Genomic DNA, 17,135 nt, shown 5'->3' on the forward strand with positions numbered 1-17,135 from the left:
TCTGTATCCAGAAAGTCCCGTACAGGACCTTTAACATGCGGTCGTGCATTATCCTGCTGAAATGTAGGGTTTCGCAGGGATGGAATGAAGGCTAGAGCCACGGGTCGTAACACATCTGAAATGTAACGTCCACTGTTCAAAGTGCCGTCAATGCGAACAAAAGGTGACCGAGACGTGTAACCAATGGCACCCCATACCGTCACGCCGGGTCATACGCCAGTATGACGATGATGAATACACGCTTCCAATGTGCGTCCATCGCGATGTCGCCAAACACGGATGTGATCATCATGATGCTGTAAACAGAACCTGGATTCATCCGAAAGATGACGTTTTGCCATTCATGCACCCAGATTCGTCGTTGAGTACACCATCGCAGGCGCTCCTGTCTGTGATGCAGCCTCAAGGGTAACCGTAGCCATGGTCTGCGAGCTGATAGTCCATGCTGCTGCAAACGTCGTCGAACTGTTCGTGCAGATGGTTGTTGTCTTGCAAACATCCTCATTTGTGGACTCAGGGATCGAGACGTGGCTGCACGATCCGTTACAGCCATGCGGATAAGATGCCTGTCATCTCGACTGCTAATGGTACGAGGACGTCGGGATGCAGCACGGCGTTCCGTATTACCCTCCTGAACCCACCGATTCCATATTCTTCTAACAGTCATTGGATCACAACCAACGCGAGCAGCAATGTCGCGATACGATAAACCGCAATCGCGATAGGCTACAATCCGGTCTTTATCAAAGTCGGAAACGTGATGGTACGCATTTTTCCTCCTTACACGAGGCATCACAATAATGTCTCATCAGACAACGCCGGTCAACTGCTGCTTGTGCATGAGAAATCGGTTGGAAAGTTTCCTCATGTCAGCACGCTGTAGGTGTCGCCACCGGCGCCAAGCTTGTGTGAATCCTCTGAAATCCTAACCATTTGCATATCACAGCATCTTCTTCCTGTCGTTTAAATTTCGCGTCTGTAGCACGTCATCTTCGTGGTGTAGCAATTCTAAGGGCCGGTAGTGTATGTGCCTTATTGAGTAATAGGTTGCATTTCGCCTCGTTAATGTATTAGGCTGGTGCATACTATCGTAGCGTTTATCAATAAGTTCGATAATAAACGCAACAGATACTCATAACAGAGACTGTAACCATCAATAATGTGTTCTACTTCAGTTTTACAACAGTCTGCCAACGGTGGTGTGACTTTTCGATAACACGACTGTAGAAATCACGTGGTTTTGAGGTGCAGAACTCGTCGAGTCATGTTCGGAGAGTGTTTTCATGCGGATAGGAAGTTCATTGAAGGGTATTCGATGGGGAGTGGAAAAAATGAAAATCTGAGGGCTCAACATCAGGTGACAAAGTGATTGTGGGATGAATTCCAAACCTAACTCCCGTACAGTGTTTTCTGTCAGTCCAGCAGAATGTGGGCGGTCATTATTGTGCGGTAGCATCACTTCACATAGTGTTCGTAGTCGTTCTTGGACTGCGTCTGCAGGACGTCTCACTTGTTGACAATGAATGTCAGTAATGATGGGTTCACCTCGGGAGAGCAACACACAGTGGCTGCTTTGTTTGGACTCATGCGTTCCCTTTGTAAGAGGTCCATGACTAAGAAATTTATAGCTAGCGCACTCGAGCAGATATAACTTTGATTGATTTGTCAGGCGCTGCCTGCGACATGTATGCTACAATAGAATCGCAGACCAGAGAGCAGTGTCGGCAGCAATAGTGGTAGAAGCTGGCAGTCGGGCTGTGGTGGAGAGCGATGGCGGTGCCTGAGCGAAGGTAAAACCAAAAATCACTATTTATAGCTGCGCGCAGATGTAATTTGTAACAACTGACTTTGTACTATTGTTATATCAAGTCCCATGTAAATGTTTTTAAAAAAAATCTTTTAATAGTAATCTTCCTTATGAAAATAACTTTTGAGAATCATTCATCTGAATTTAAAGATTTTACTAATTTATACTATCCATGGTGATCCCGATTATCGTAAAGAAAAACCATTTGTTTCTTTTTATAAATGACAAATCTAGCGGCCAGCGTTGCACTGGGCTGTGCCAGAAAAATTCCTTATAGGAGCAGATATATACGCGTCGTCCGGCGACTTCATTGAGGTAAGAATTAAGAATTTCCAATTCATTCAGAATGAGTTTTCAGGGCCATGACGCAGCACTAATGAAAATGTGACTCATATGTAACCTTTCAGTGATTAACTGACTGTGAATTTAAACTGGTAAATTGTGTTTTTTAAAAACATTTACATTGGACTTGATATAACAATAGTACAATAGTACAATAGTACAATAGTACAATAGTTGCCAATTCCAAGGTTTTTTACATCTTTCGTTTTTTCAGTAAGTGTGTACAGCCTTTTCTTGTAGGACTTCCATTTCTGGTAACGCTCTAATTGTCGATTCCGCTTTCCGTTATTTCTCGTGATTTTTATTACTTGTGGACTGCTGTTGCCTTAAGGAGTTAATTTTTAAATGTCGCTCTTTGTACTGCTGTCAAAAACAAATCTTGGAATCGACAACTAGTATTCACCTATATAGGTCAGTTCTAATTGCCAATTCCAAGGTATGCAGTTTTTGCATTTTTGCGGGAGGTACCTTATGTCCTCCCCCCATGAACCATGGACCTTGCCGTTGGTGGGGAGGCTTGCGTGCCTCAGCGATACAGATGGCCGTACCGTAGGTGCAACCACAACGGAGGGGTATCTGTTGAGAGGCCAGACAAACGTGTGGTTCCTGAAGAGGGGCAGCAGCCTTTTCAGTAGTTGCAGGGGCAACAGTCTGGATGATTGACTGATCTGGCCTTGCAACATTAACCAAAACGGCCTTGCTGTGCTGGTACTGCGAACGGCTGAAAGCAAGGGGAAACTACAGCCGTAATTTTCCCGAGGACATGCAGCTTTACTGTATGATTAAATGATGATGGCATCCTCTTGGGTAAAATATTCCGGAGGTAAAATAGTCATCCATTCGGATCTCCGGGCGGGGACTACTCAGGAGGATGTCGTTATCAGGAGAAAGAAAACTGGCATTCTACGGATCGGAGCGTGGAATGTCAGATCCCTTAATCGGGCAGGTAGGTTAGAAAATTTAAAAAGGGCAATGGATAGGTTAAAGTTAGATATAGTGGGAATTAGTGAGATTCGGTGGCAGGAGGAACAAGACTTCTGGTCAGGTGACTACAGGGTTATAAACACAAAATCAAATAGGGGTAATGCAGGAGTAGGTTTAATAATGAATAGGAAAATAGGAATGCGGTTAAGCTACTACAAACAGCATAGTGAACGCATTATTGTGGCCAAGATAGATACGAAGCCCACACCTACTACAGTAGTGCAAGTTTATATGCCAACTAGCTCTGCAGATGATGAAGAAATTGAAGAAATGTATGATGAAATAAAAGAAATTATTCAGATAGTGAAGGGAGACGAAAATTTAATAGTAATGGGTGACTGGAATTCGAGTGTAGGAAAAGGGAGAGAAGGAAACATAGTAGGTGAATATGGATTGGGGCTAAGAAATGAAAGAGGAAGCCGCCTAGTAGAATTTTGCACAGAGCACAACTTAATCATAGCTAACACTTGGTTTAAGAATCATGAAAGAAGGTTGTATACGTGGAAGAACCCTGGAGATACTAAAAGCTATCAGATAGATTATATAATGGTAAGACAGAGATTTAGGAACCAGGTTTTAAGTTGTAAGACATTTCCAGGGGCAGATGTGGACTCTGAACACAATCTATTGGTTATGACCTGTAGATTAAAACTGAAGAAACTGCAAAAATGTGAGAAATTAAGGAGATGGGACCTGGATAAACTGAAAGAACCAGAGTGTGTACAGAGTTTCAGAGAGAGCATAAGGGAACAATTGACAGGAATCGGGGAAAGAAATACAGTAGAAGAAGAATGGGTAGCTCTGAGGGATGTAGTAGTGAAGGCAGCAGAGGATAAAGTAGGTACAAAGACGAGGGCTGCTAGAAATCCTTGGGTAACAGAAGAAATATTGAATTTAATTGATGTTGTTGTTGTTGTGGTCTTCAGTCCTGAGACTGGTTTGACGCAGCTCTCCATGCTACTCTATCCTGTGCAAGCTTCTTCATCTCCCAGTACTTGCTGCAACCTACATCCTTCTGAATCTGCTTAGTGTACTCATCTCTCGGTCTCCCTCTACGATTTTTTCCCTCCACACTGCCCTCCAATGCTAAATTTGTGATCCCTTGATGCCTCAAAAACATGTCCTACCAACCGATCCCTTCTTCTAGTCAAGTTGTGCCACAAACTTCTCTTCTCCCCAATCCTATTCAATACCTCCTCATTAGTTACGTGATCTATCCACCTTATCTTCAGTATTCTTCTGTAGCACCACATTTCGAAAGCTTCTATTCTCTTCTTGTCTAAACTAGTAATTGTCCATGTTTCACTTCCATACATGGCTACACTCCAAACAAATATTTTCAGAAATGACTTCCTGACACTTAAATCTATATTCGATGTTAACAAATTTCTCTTCTTCTTCTTTAATTGATGAAAGGAGAAAATATAAAAATGCAGTAAATGAAGCAGGCAAAAAGGAATACAAACGTCTCAAAAATGAGATCGACAAGAAGTGCAAAATGGCTAAACAGGGATGGCTAGAGGACAAATGTAAGGATGTAGAAGCTTATCTCACTAGGGGTAAGATAGATACTGCCTACAGAAAATTAAAGAGACCTTTGGAGAGAAGAGAACCACGTGTATGAATATCAAGAGCTCAGATGGCAGCCCAGTTCTAAGCACAGAAGGGAAGGCAGAAAGGTGGAAGGAGTATATAGAAGGCTTATACAAGGGCGATGTACTTGAGGACAATATTATGGAAATAGAAGAGGATGTAGATGAAGACGAAATGGGAGATACGATACTGCGTGAAGAGTTTGACAGAGCACTGAAAGACCTGAGTCGAAACAAGGCCCCCGGATTAGACAACATTCCATTAGAACTACTGACGGCCTTGGGAGAGCCAGTCATGACAAAACTCTACCAGCTGCTGAGCAAGATGTATGAGACAGGCGAAATACCCTCAGACTTCAAGAAGAATATAATAATTCCAATCCCAAAGAAAGCAGGTGCTGACAGATGTGAAAATTACCGAACTATCAGTTTAATAAGCCACGGCTGCAAAATACTAACGCGAATTCTTTACAGACGAATGGAAAAACTGGTAGATGCAGACCTCGGGGAGGATCAGTTTGGATTCCGTCGAAATGTTGGAACACGTGAGGCAATACTGACCTTACGACTTATCTTAGAAGAAAGATTAAGAAAAGGCAAACCTACGTTTCTAGCATTTGTAGACTTAGAGAAAGCTTTTGACAATGTTGACTGGAATACTCTTTTTCAAATTCTAAAGGTGGCAGGAGTAAAATACAGGGAGCGAAAGGCTATTTATAATTTGTACAGAACCAGATGGCAGTAATAAGAGTCGAGGGGCATGAAAGGGAAGCAGTGGTTGGGAAAGGAGTTAGACAGGGTTGTAGCCTCTCCCCGATGTTATTCAATCTGTATATTGAGCAAGCAGTAAAGGAAACAAAAGAAAAATTTGGAGTAGCTATTAAAATTCATGGAGACGAAGTAAAAACTTTGAGGTTCGCCGATGACATTGTAATTCTGTCAGAGACGGCAAAGGACTTGGAAGAGCAGTTGAACGGAATGGACAGTGTCTTGAAAGGAAGATAGAAGATGAACATTAACAAAAGCAAAACGAGGATAATGGAATGTAGTCAAATTAAATCGGGTGATGCTGAGGGAATTAGATTAGGAAATGAGACACTTAAAGTAGTAAAGGAGTTTTGCTATTTAGGAAGTAAAATAACTGATGAAGGTCGAAGTAGAGAGGATATAAAATGTAGACTGGCAATGGGAACGAAAGCGTTTCTGAAGAAGAGAAATTTGTTAACATCGAATATAGATTTATGTATCAGGAAGTCGTTTCTGAAAGTATTTATTTGGAGTGTAGCCATGTATGGAAGTGAAACATGGACGATAACTAGTTTGGACAAGAAGAGAATAGAAGCTTTCGAAATGTGGTGCTACAGAAGAATACTGAAGATAAGGTGGATAGATCACGTAACTAATGAGGAGGTATTGAATAGGATTGGGGAGAAGAGAAGTTTGTGGCACAACTTGACTAGAAGAAGGGATCGGTTGGTAGGACATGTTTTGAGGCATCAAGGGATCACAAATTTAGCATTGGAGGGCAGCGTGGAGGGTAAAAATCGTAGAGGGAGACCGAGAGATGAGTACACTAAGCAGATTCAGAAGGATGTAGGTTGCAGTAGGTACTGGGAGATGAAGCAGCTTGCACAGGATAGAGTAGCATGGAGAGCTGCATCAAACCAGTCTCAGGACTGAAGACAACAACAACAACAACAATCTACTATGTATGATTTCTCTTATAATTTTCTTTGTTATTGCCACTCCCTATGTTGTTTTAGATTCCTGTCTAATACAACCTCAGAAATCGCTACACATTTGCAATAAGCAACATGATTTAATCAGTTGCCAAGACAACCACAGCAGCATCTGGGAGTATAGCAAGACGAGGTCATATTTCGATTAAATATGATAGTTTACACAAGTTACTAAGACAACCACAGACAACATTTAGTAACAGTCCGACTACATCATTCCAGATTGAAACCACTATGTAGACCATTAAGGTCAAAACAAACAAAAAACGTGCGAAATAATTCAGTCAGCTAATAAAATGAACTAAGAGAAATGTACGATAACACACTTTGCTGTCTGGCAACATATTTATTCACTACCCGTTTCGATCACATACCGTCTTCACAGTGGAAAAATAACTATTGTGACAACTTCTCATGTCATACACAACAGATATTTTTACACTATGATGATGGTCTATGATCGAAACGATAGTGAGTAAATGTATTGTAAGACAGCACAGCGTGTTATCACCCATTTCTCCACGCATATCGATGCTGTTGATAGACGCCTGAATTTTTTTTTAACTAAATGAAATTAACAGGACAACAGTGGCAATGAGGGGGTTTTGCGCATGGACAAGCTAAAATGGCTAAAATGGTTAATTAAGGTAAGGTCATTCCAAAGCAACCAGAAAATTGAAAAATCACGCACACTGATTCCTATAGAATAAATGGAACCAAAATCTACAGAGAACACAAAACTGGAATTGAATAATTTGCTTGACCTATATAGATCACACGAAGAGAGCGCTAGCAGAGCAGAGTCTATGAAACACTGGCCCATGAGCTGATGGTTCACTATCCCACATCAACGTTTACACACCTTGGACGCTGACGTTCCACCTGACGAAGCCAACGGGGCTTTTCAACAGATCAGTAAGGCACGTTTCGGCGTTTTACCAGGCCAATATTGATAAATTTGACTTCATTACTAAACATAATACATCTGGAGTATGCTGTCTTATGACCATGTACGGAAGTTAACGAGATTCTCATAATAGTTTCCACGCAGCTCTTGATGGAGATGTGACAGGGATGGGACGTATGTCGACGGAGAATGATGGGATACTCGCCTACTTTATGGCACTTCCTCAAATGAACGCGCGCAAGCTGATGTTCGGATCAACTGCAACAGCAGCAAGAATATTACTTACCTCCTCTTCTGTCATCACTCTTCCTTCCGTTACGTTGTCTAGGTACTACACTACCACTTCAACGTAACTGGTTGAAGAGGCTGATAAACAATTGCCGAGATGGTACAGTTCAATTGGGATACCTCACAGCATACGCCGTACAAGCACGAACTGCATTCTTCCTACACCCTCCATACACCATAAGAATGTCGGTTTGTTCTGCACTGCTAAATCGCATAGTCCACTCACCAGCTACTGCTTCGACTGTCACACTCTAACTGAGCAGCAAGTCGCAATGCACTCAAGGAACACACAGACACGCTGTAAATAAACATAAGAACATCGTTCCTAGCAACTACGCGGGTTGAGTAGCAGAAACAAGTGACGGTGTGGAATCTTTTTAAAATACGATATCAAGTAAACGACTCGCGCTAGAATCCTGCAAAAAACACCACTGACTTCCTAATTTACTCCACTTTTAGATAGCTGATTTAAATAGGGATTGTTCCATTTAAAAAGAGTGTAAGTTTGTACAAAAGTACACTTTCTATGTATTATTACAAGCTGTTTATTGACTAACGATACGAGCCTCTGACTGCGTATCCATTATGTGAAAACTGAACATCAATAGCACTTCACACTTCCGCAATATTTGAGGTGAAAGTTTTAGGTGATTCACCCTGTGTAGCTGACACGAAAACAGCGATATCAAACATATTCCGCAAAACGACTTAATCGAAAAATAGCACACACAAATTCCTCCAAAGTAAACGGAAAGAACATATACACAAAATGAGCTGGAATCACACTAAAATAAAAAAAATTAATAGATAAAAAACCGAGAGCAAAAAAAATAACGTAGGAAATGAATGATTCGATCTCATTCGACTAAACCATTACTACAAATATACTCCACACGAGTGAGCCACCGCTGACAGCAACACGACCCCTATAAGAACAACCGATACTATAGACGCAGCGGCCCAAAGGCGTCACATTAAAAAAAACAGCCAGTTATTTGTAAAACACAAGATTAAAAACATCACCACCAGTATCACTCACGACCATTTGAGCCATGCATTTAGGTTCCTATCTAAACCCATCCTCAACAAACTTGCCACATAACAAAAACAATAATTGTAAGCTGCAACATGATAATAGTCTCGTCCGCAACAATTAAACTTGTGCTCGTAAGTCACTGCCTAACTTTACCATATGAAATCATGTCAAATATAGAAAGAAACAGCCGAATATTTGTGAGAGGAAAATATAATCGCTATTAGTTTCTGAATCGACAACTGAGGCCGGCCGCTGTGGTCGAGAGGTTCTAGGCGCGTCAGTCCGGAACCGCGGCCGGCCGGAGTGGCCGTGCCGTTGTAGGCGCTACAATGTGGAACCGCATGACCGGTACGGTCGCAGGTTCGAATCCTGCCACGGGCATGGATGTGTGTGATGTCCTTAGGTTAGTTAGGTTTAAGTAGTTCTAAGTTCTAGGGGACTGATGAAAAGAGCAGTTAAGTCCCATAGTGCTCAGAGCCATTTGAATCATTTCTAGAATGCGTCATATCAGCCGATCCCTTCTTTTAGTCACCTTGGACCGAAAATTTTTTTTCTCCCCTGTTGTATTCAGTACCTATCTACCCACGCAACATTCAGCATTCTTCTGTACCACCACATTTCAAAAAATTGTATTCTCTTCTTGTCTAAACTGTTTATCATCTACGTTTCACTTACACATGTTGCTACACTCGAGACAAATACTTTCAGGAAAGATTTACTGATACTTAAATTTATATTCAATGATAACAAGTTTCATTTCTTTAGGAACGCTTTTCTTGCCATTGGCAATCTACATTTTATATCCTCTCTGCTTCGGAAATCGTTAGGTTATTCTGCTGCCCAAATATCAAAAGTCATCTACTACTATAAGTGTCCAGTTTCCTAATCTAACTCCCTGAGCATCACCTTAGTTAATTAGACTACAATCCTTCGTTCTTGTTTAGCTTTTTTTTATGTTCATTTTATATCCTCCCTCCAGGACACTGTCCATTCTCTTCAACTGCTCTTCCTTTACTGATTGGTCACTTCCTGCCGGCCGCGGTGGCCGTGCGGTTTTGGCGCTGCAGTCCGGAACCGCGGGGATGCTACGGTCGCAGGTTCGAATCCTGCCGCGGGCATGGGTGTATGTGATGTCCTTAGGTTATTTAGGTTTAAGTAGTTCTAAGTTCTAGGGGACTTATGACCTAAGATGTTGAGTCCCATAGTGCTCAGAGCCATTTGAGCCATTTTCTTGCTCACTTCCTTATCAATCAGTGCTACCGATTCATGACCGTCGCCTCTTATAACTGCCGTCTGTTTAACGTACCGCTTGATACACCAAATAATCGAACGCCTTTATCACGGTTTAACAATGGTTACGTGCAAACATAGTAGTTCTCTGGTGCCATTCCGTCACGTCTCCACGGCGTTGCTCTTTCCATGTAAAACAATGGCATGTACACAACCCACACACTGCTGCAACTTAACATCATCGGTAAAAACCCACGTAATATACCGGCACCAGAATTCACCACCTACAGCGTCCACAAAAAGATCATTTTGGGAATTACTAATACTACATATTACCTTGGTGCGTAAGTTCATAGCGGTTTTGTTTCCGTTTTGGTATTACGATTTCTATGGATTTATTTATCTATTGTTATGTTTATTTGTAGTTTACTGTTGCTATATGAGTTAACGTATTGTCATTTTGCCATCTGGAAATAGAAAGCAGAGTTGTGGACGTTAGAAAATGGAATTCCAAGTTGAGAAATAGAATCATTTCCGACATATTCTTCTGTTTGAGTTGAGTAGAAGGACAACAACAGCCATGGCAGAAAGTAACATTTGTGCCCTGTGAGGGGAGAATGCCACTGGATAGAGCACGCCAAGAATATGTTTTTTTTCCTTTTAAGGAGGGTTGTTTTGACATTAGTGACTCTACATGTTCACGAGGAAATTTGGAAATTTATGGTAAGTTCCTTTGGGACCAAACTGTTCAGGTCATCGATCCCTAGGCTTACACATTACTTAATGTAACTTAAACTAACTTACGCTACGAAAAACACACACAGATGCCCGAGGGAGGACTCGAACCTCCTCGCGAACCGTGAGAATGTGCTAAAGACCGCACGGCCACCCGTGCGGCGTTCAGGAGGAAATTCGAGCTTTGAGGAAGATAGTTTATACTCATTGATCTTGAAAGATTCATGTCAGTGTATTCGAGAACAGTCAAATGTAATGAACTGTGATCATTCCACCGAATTGCGACATCTGCATGGAATGGGAAAGGTTCAACAATATGGTTGTGGATACCGTATGCTCCAAACCAAAATTACAATAATATGAGGGTGGCCAAATGTGCATCTCTTCTTGCTTGTCATAAATAGGCTGGTGAACAACATCGACCATTCCTATCCTGCATCGTTTCTTTTGACGAAAAGTTCTATCTTTGTGCTAACATAAGGAAAAGAAAGGAATCGTTGAGCCCAAACAAAGCAGCAACTTCCCGTACAACAATCTATGCCTGTCCACAAAGGATAATGTTATGTATCTAGTGGGACAGTGGCAGTGTGGTGTACTACGAATTGCTTACCCGAGGTGTAAACATCACTGTTGACCTTTACTGTCAGCAACTGAGACGTCTTTCAGACGCAGTTCAAGAGTGCGTGAAGTGATGCTACTCCACTATACCGCAGCCCCCATTCTGCTAGACTGATTCAAATGGGTCTGAACACTATGGGACTCAACTTCTGAGGGCATTAGTCCCCTAGAACATAGAATTAATTAAACCCAAACAACCTAAGAACATCACACACATCCATGCCCCAGGCAGGATTCGAACCTGCGACCGTAGCGGTCGCGCAGTTCCAGACTCTAGCGCCTAGAACCTCTCGGCCACTCCGTCCGGCACTGGCCAAACAACAAGGGTCAATTGTAGTGTCCGATTCCACTCGTCAGCTTTGAGCAATGGCGTCATACCTCAGGAAGAGACGCTACATAGAGGCAATCTTTGAAAGCAACTGATCATATACGTAAACAAACGAATGTAGCATAGGATAAAATTAGACACTGTTTACGTGATTAATTACTTAGCCATAAATTATACCGACAAGAATTGAATAAATAAAAACATAAAAAGAGAAGTAGATATGTCTGAAATAAATTATTATCGCAGTTTATTGCAACTAAGAAAAGCGCAGAGAACTTTAAATCCAATACAGTTTATCGCATGGTGAATTCATAATATTATGAATCAGCGTTAACTTTTAATACTAATTGTTAAATCAAATGGGACGAGTACAGAAGTAACGCAAATTAACAAAAAGTAGCGTCTAACAAGCACGGGAATCTGTAACTAGAACTGAGCAACATAGGATAATTCTAGTTACCGCTTCCAGCCATTCCATTGTTCGTTATTTAGAACGTTTTAACAACAAGCGTGTGCTGTAAAGTGTTACAGGATTTCTACATATGGCGTTACTTTCTTCATTACTATGAACAAGAGAAAAATCTGGAAGCTGCACCTACAATATTTGTTAGTTTTTCGTAGTAGTTTGAGATCAATAAGAAATTTAAAATCCTAGGGAAACCTAGTTCACAGATTTACTCCTATACAGGTTAGTTCTAGTTACCGATTCCAGCCACTCGGAGATTCAGTAGTTAGATTCTTTTTTCAGCATGCGTGTGCACTAAAATTTAGGCTAATATGATTTCTGCACTTGTAATTCGTCTCTGAACTACTGCAAAAAAAGTTACTAATATGGAACTGGTAACTAGAATTGACTTATGTAGATGGTCAGTTCTAGTTAGCGATTCCAATTTTTGTTATACACAGCAGCACTTTTAGAAAGCAATTGCAAATTTTGTAATACTGTTACGTTTCAGTGCGTACAGCTGTAAAAATAATTTACATATGAATCATGGAGCGGTTGGAATCTGTAACAGGTATTTACCGACACAGATTACTTCTAGTTATCGATTCCAATATTCTTTATCTTTTATAGATATTTGTTTGTCATGTAGTGGATATTATTTTAGAATTTAGTGTGCCGGTTTCTCCACATGTTATGCTACTGTTTAGTACTTGTTGTCATTCATTTAATTTTCCCGTTTTCCTGACACATTTTGGTTTCTCCTCGACCAAAATCCCCAGTTCCTTGCCCTTCTCCCGTTAGATTCAATAATTAAAAGTAAATTTAACGCTCTTTTGTAACACTATGATTTCACCAAGGGTTTTAATGTAATGCAATGTCAAGGTTCTCTGTGATTTTCTAGCCGCACACGAATATTTGTTTTAATTCTTGTTCTTAATTATTGTCGTTATCCTCAGTTCATTTCGATATAATTCATGACTAAGAAAATATTTGCGTGAACTTGATTGTAATTTTATCGTATGCTACATTCGTTTGTTTACGATTATGATCCGTTGTTTCCCTCGATAGATTATACGTAGCGTTTTTGCAATAGGTATGACGTCATTGCCGACGAGTGGAATCGGACACTAGAATTTACACCGAACTCAGTTTAAGGGCTGTGTTTGTAAGTCATTCCACACCTACTTTGTTCGCGTGATCTTGCGACCTGAGATTTTCGCCTTCTCCGCTGTATCACGAAACTCTCAAGGAACCTTCTTTCCATTTGCAAATGCGCTCCGAACATGGCTGGATGAGTTTATCTCCTCAAAGTCACGTGATTTCTACAGTCGAGGAATCGGAAACTTATCGCAGCCTTGACAAATGGTTGTAAAAAGTGGAGGATAATACAGAGGTGTCCAAAAAATGTATCCACTGTTTAAAAGTGCATAACTGGCAAAGTAATTGACGGAGTTGTCTCATCTTTGGTAGTGTAATAGTCTGTAGTTCCGGCAATCGCCACACAAGCGTTGTATTGCGTTGTTTTGTTTTGTCAGATGAAAGTCGCCAGATAGTCAGTGTTTTGTTCTTAGTTGCACCTAGTTACTCGAGTAAACATGGCTGGCGCAACGCTTACATTCGATGGAATGAAGACAGTTTTGAAGTGGCATTTTAAGTACGAAAACATTAATGAGGGGCAATGGCAATGGCGAAATGAGTATCAAACAGAGCCACCGACACGTTTAACGATTCGTCGCATTCGAGACAAATTTTAAGCCGAAGGCTGTATTAAAGATGTACACAAACAACGATCTGGACGACCTGTAACAGTAGCAAGTCCAGCTAACTCCCGTCGTGTGTTACAACAATTCACTCGCTCACTACAGAAGTCTGTGAGACAGTGTGCCCGTGAAACTGGAATCAGTCGCTCAAGTGTTCGTCGAATTTTGAAGACAGCAAAGTGGAAGTGCTACATCCCACGATTGCTACACGCAATGAACGAGGACGACCTAGATCGTAGAATGGAGTACTGCGAGTTGTTTACTAACAAGATGCGCAACGATGAAGAGTTTGCAGAGATGACTGTGTGGTCTGATGAGGCACAGTTCAAACTCAATAATGCAGTAAACCGCCACAATTGCATCTACTGGGCCGCCTAAAATCCAAACGTCCATGTAGACAAAGCCGTGAATTTGCCAGGAGTAAATGTATGGCGTAGGTTGTCTTACCGGGGCTTCATTGGGCCATTCTTCTTTGACGGCACAGTTACCGGTGAGGTGTACCTTGAGAAGCTTCAGACATACATTTTACCTGCCATCCGAGACTTGTAATGGAGACGGAAGAGTCCGCAGCTCGTGGTCGTGCGGTAGCATTCTCGCTTGCCGCGCCCGGGTTCCCGGGTTCGATTCCCGGCGGGGTCAGGGATTTTCTCTGCCTCGTGATGACTGGGTGTTGTGTGGTGTCCTTAGGTTAGTTAGGTTTAAGTAGTCCTACGTTGCAGGGGACTGATGACCATATATGTTAAGTCCCATAGTGCTCAGAGCCATTTGAAGCATTTTTGAGATGGAAGAGATTACTTTCAACAAGATGGTACCCCAGCCCACTACCAAAATCGTGTTAGGGCGTATCTCGACGAAAATCTTCCAGGAAGACGGATAGGCCGTAGAGGCGCTGTGGAGTGTCCACCACGTTCCGCAGACCTAACTTCTCTGCACTTTTACCTGTGGGGAACACTAAAGGACGTCGTTTATCGACAAAAGCGACGCACATTGGATTGATGTGCAAATATCCTACTGAACAAGTTGCAATCAGTAGTTCGTGCTACAGTTCGGTGGCATCGCTTGTGTATGGATGTTAATGGTGACCATTTCGAACACCTACAGCCATGTCTTTAAGTTGAACTTTAAGCTACACTTTCACAAAAACTGAAGCAACTCCGTCAATTAGTTTGCAAGTTATGGACTTTTAAACAGTGGATACAATTTTGGATCCATCTGTATTTCATTGACTAAAGTCTCGGTAATTTCCAAGAATGACTGCCTATCGAAGTTGGAGGGCTCCAACCGATACATATAGAAGATGCGATGGTAAATCGATTATGAAAGTCTCGTTGCGCACGATACGAGTATGTTTGAAGGTGTTATTACAGAACGAGAAAGGAAAAGCGTTAGAGAAACAGTTGAAAACTGCAAGGAGACGACTTACCTTAGTCGTGGTCGGTGTTATCGTCTTGTGACAGTCCGCGTGATGTATAAGCTGCAGGGACAATTCCTTTTTTCCCGTACCCAGGGTAAACTCTGCCAATATCACTCATGAATACCGGCAGTGTGTCGCACGCATCGACTTTCCCCTGCAAACGCAAGTTGTGAAAGTGTAGGTACTGGAACAAATACAGTTCTTCCCTCTGTCCTGGACGCCCTTCTCTTTTTTTATAGTAAACGAGACAGACTTCCACAGCTGTTCTATATTCTGGGAATGGTGTCACCTGAAGAGAGAAACTCCACAGAGTGGTTCACGAATTCGTGCTCGAACCCTTGAGCTTTGAGAGTCTGGTATGACTGAAACCCGTCTGTGGTGACTTTTGTTCCAGGCAGTATGAAATGTTTTATGAGACCCACTAAAGTCACCTTGCCTCGGGACAATACCATCACAGTGAAACATTTGTGTGACTCTCTTTCTATCCCACCAAAAAACCAAATATGATCTACTTCACTTTTATAAGGTCGTCCTAACTGATTCTTTCGTCTAGCCATATGAGACTCGTCTCCTACTATTTTATTCGGTCAACCAATTGGCACACTGTCATTTGTCACTATCACGTAGCACACTTCTCGGCAAAATCCAAAGTAGTCACACACAGTATTTCCCTATAACTCAGTTTCTGATGCTGTGGCTTGCAACGTGTAATGCCGAATCCAGCGCGGCACAAGAATTACGCTTGTGTGAATCGATAATTTGGAGGTCTGGAACCACGTGTTTCTCCTGATGCTAGTTTGCTTTCCGCAAAGTCGGCAATGAAATTGCAACGGAATTTCAGTGTTCACACTCCTCTTACGAAGTTTTACAGACTTTGCAGCATGAGAGTCAACACAATCCCTCCTTTCCTCGTCCGGGAGAAGTCAATATTTCCGGCAAAAAGTCACACATTTTTCTATGCTGGATAGGCATGGAATTAGAGTTTTACATGTGAGGCATTCCGCAGAAGAATCGTGAGAAGCAGCAGACATTACACTCGCTATCAAGAGAAACCGTGTCGATTTCCCAATGGAATCACAAACAATTACGGCGGGAATGTAATGTACACGAACTGAAGAAACAACGCAAAACTGATAAAAATGACGATCACAAATAATTCATCATAACGCGCGCCACGAGACTTCCATAATGGATTTACTATCGCATCTTCGATATATATCGATTGGAGCCCTCCAACTTCGATTGGCAATCATTCTTGGAAATTACCAAACGCTATATGCTTACACACGAACCTAATATTTCCGGCGAGCTTAGGAGGCAAACGACGGGAAAGTAAACTGTCTGAGGAGTACGAACCTTTAAAGCGATTTGGTTGGTGAAGTTGGAAGAGCCCATGAGCACGAAGTAGTCGGCGGCGGGCACAGGCTTTCCTTCTCTGTCGACGATGCACTGGGCGGCCGTCAGCAGCCAGCGTGTCGTGATCAGCGTCGCCGTGCACACGTGTCCCTCCCCGATCTTCTGCAGCGACGCCACGTACGGCTGGTCTTCTATCTCGACGAACCTCTCGCATCCACCAACCTCGCCGGCCTCTCCCTCCACCAGAGGCAGTGCGAGCGAAAGCAGCACCAACAGCCATCCCATCGTCGCTGCGTCACGACGGCTGCGCCGCGATTTCCGTGGTAACGTATTTAACCGGTCAATAATGTAACAGACGTGTGGGCAAAGGTCGTGCGTGTACGTAGTGTTTATATTCGGTTTACAAGCGGACAAGATAGATCTCAGTGTTTAACATTTTTTGCAGGCTCTCTAAGAGGTTCGCTCCTGAGCTCAGGGTGACGATTTCGAGTGAATTTTGGTCCGTTTGGTTTATTTATTTATAACTGGATTATGTATAAGACTTATATTCAGAA

General features: G+C 42.2%; 1 protein-coding gene across 1 annotated transcript in view; it reads right to left on the reverse strand.

Moving 5' to 3' along the window:
- The window catches only part of LOC126336068 (trypsin-like), an 86,664-nt gene extending 69,798 nt beyond the window's left edge, over positions 1-16,866 (reverse strand). The window contains exon 1 of the mRNA XM_049999549.1: positions 16,582-16,866. Within this exon, the coding sequence (XP_049855506.1) occupies positions 16,582-16,866 (285 nt within the window). The remainder of the gene's footprint in view (positions 1-16,581) is intronic.
- Positions 16,867-17,135: the final 269 nt, after the last annotated feature.

Source organism: Schistocerca gregaria, chromosome 2, assembly GCF_023897955.1.
Source record: "Schistocerca gregaria isolate iqSchGreg1 chromosome 2, iqSchGreg1.2, whole genome shotgun sequence".
In the NCBI taxonomy this organism is placed as follows: domain Eukaryota; kingdom Metazoa; phylum Arthropoda; class Insecta; order Orthoptera; family Acrididae; genus Schistocerca; species Schistocerca gregaria.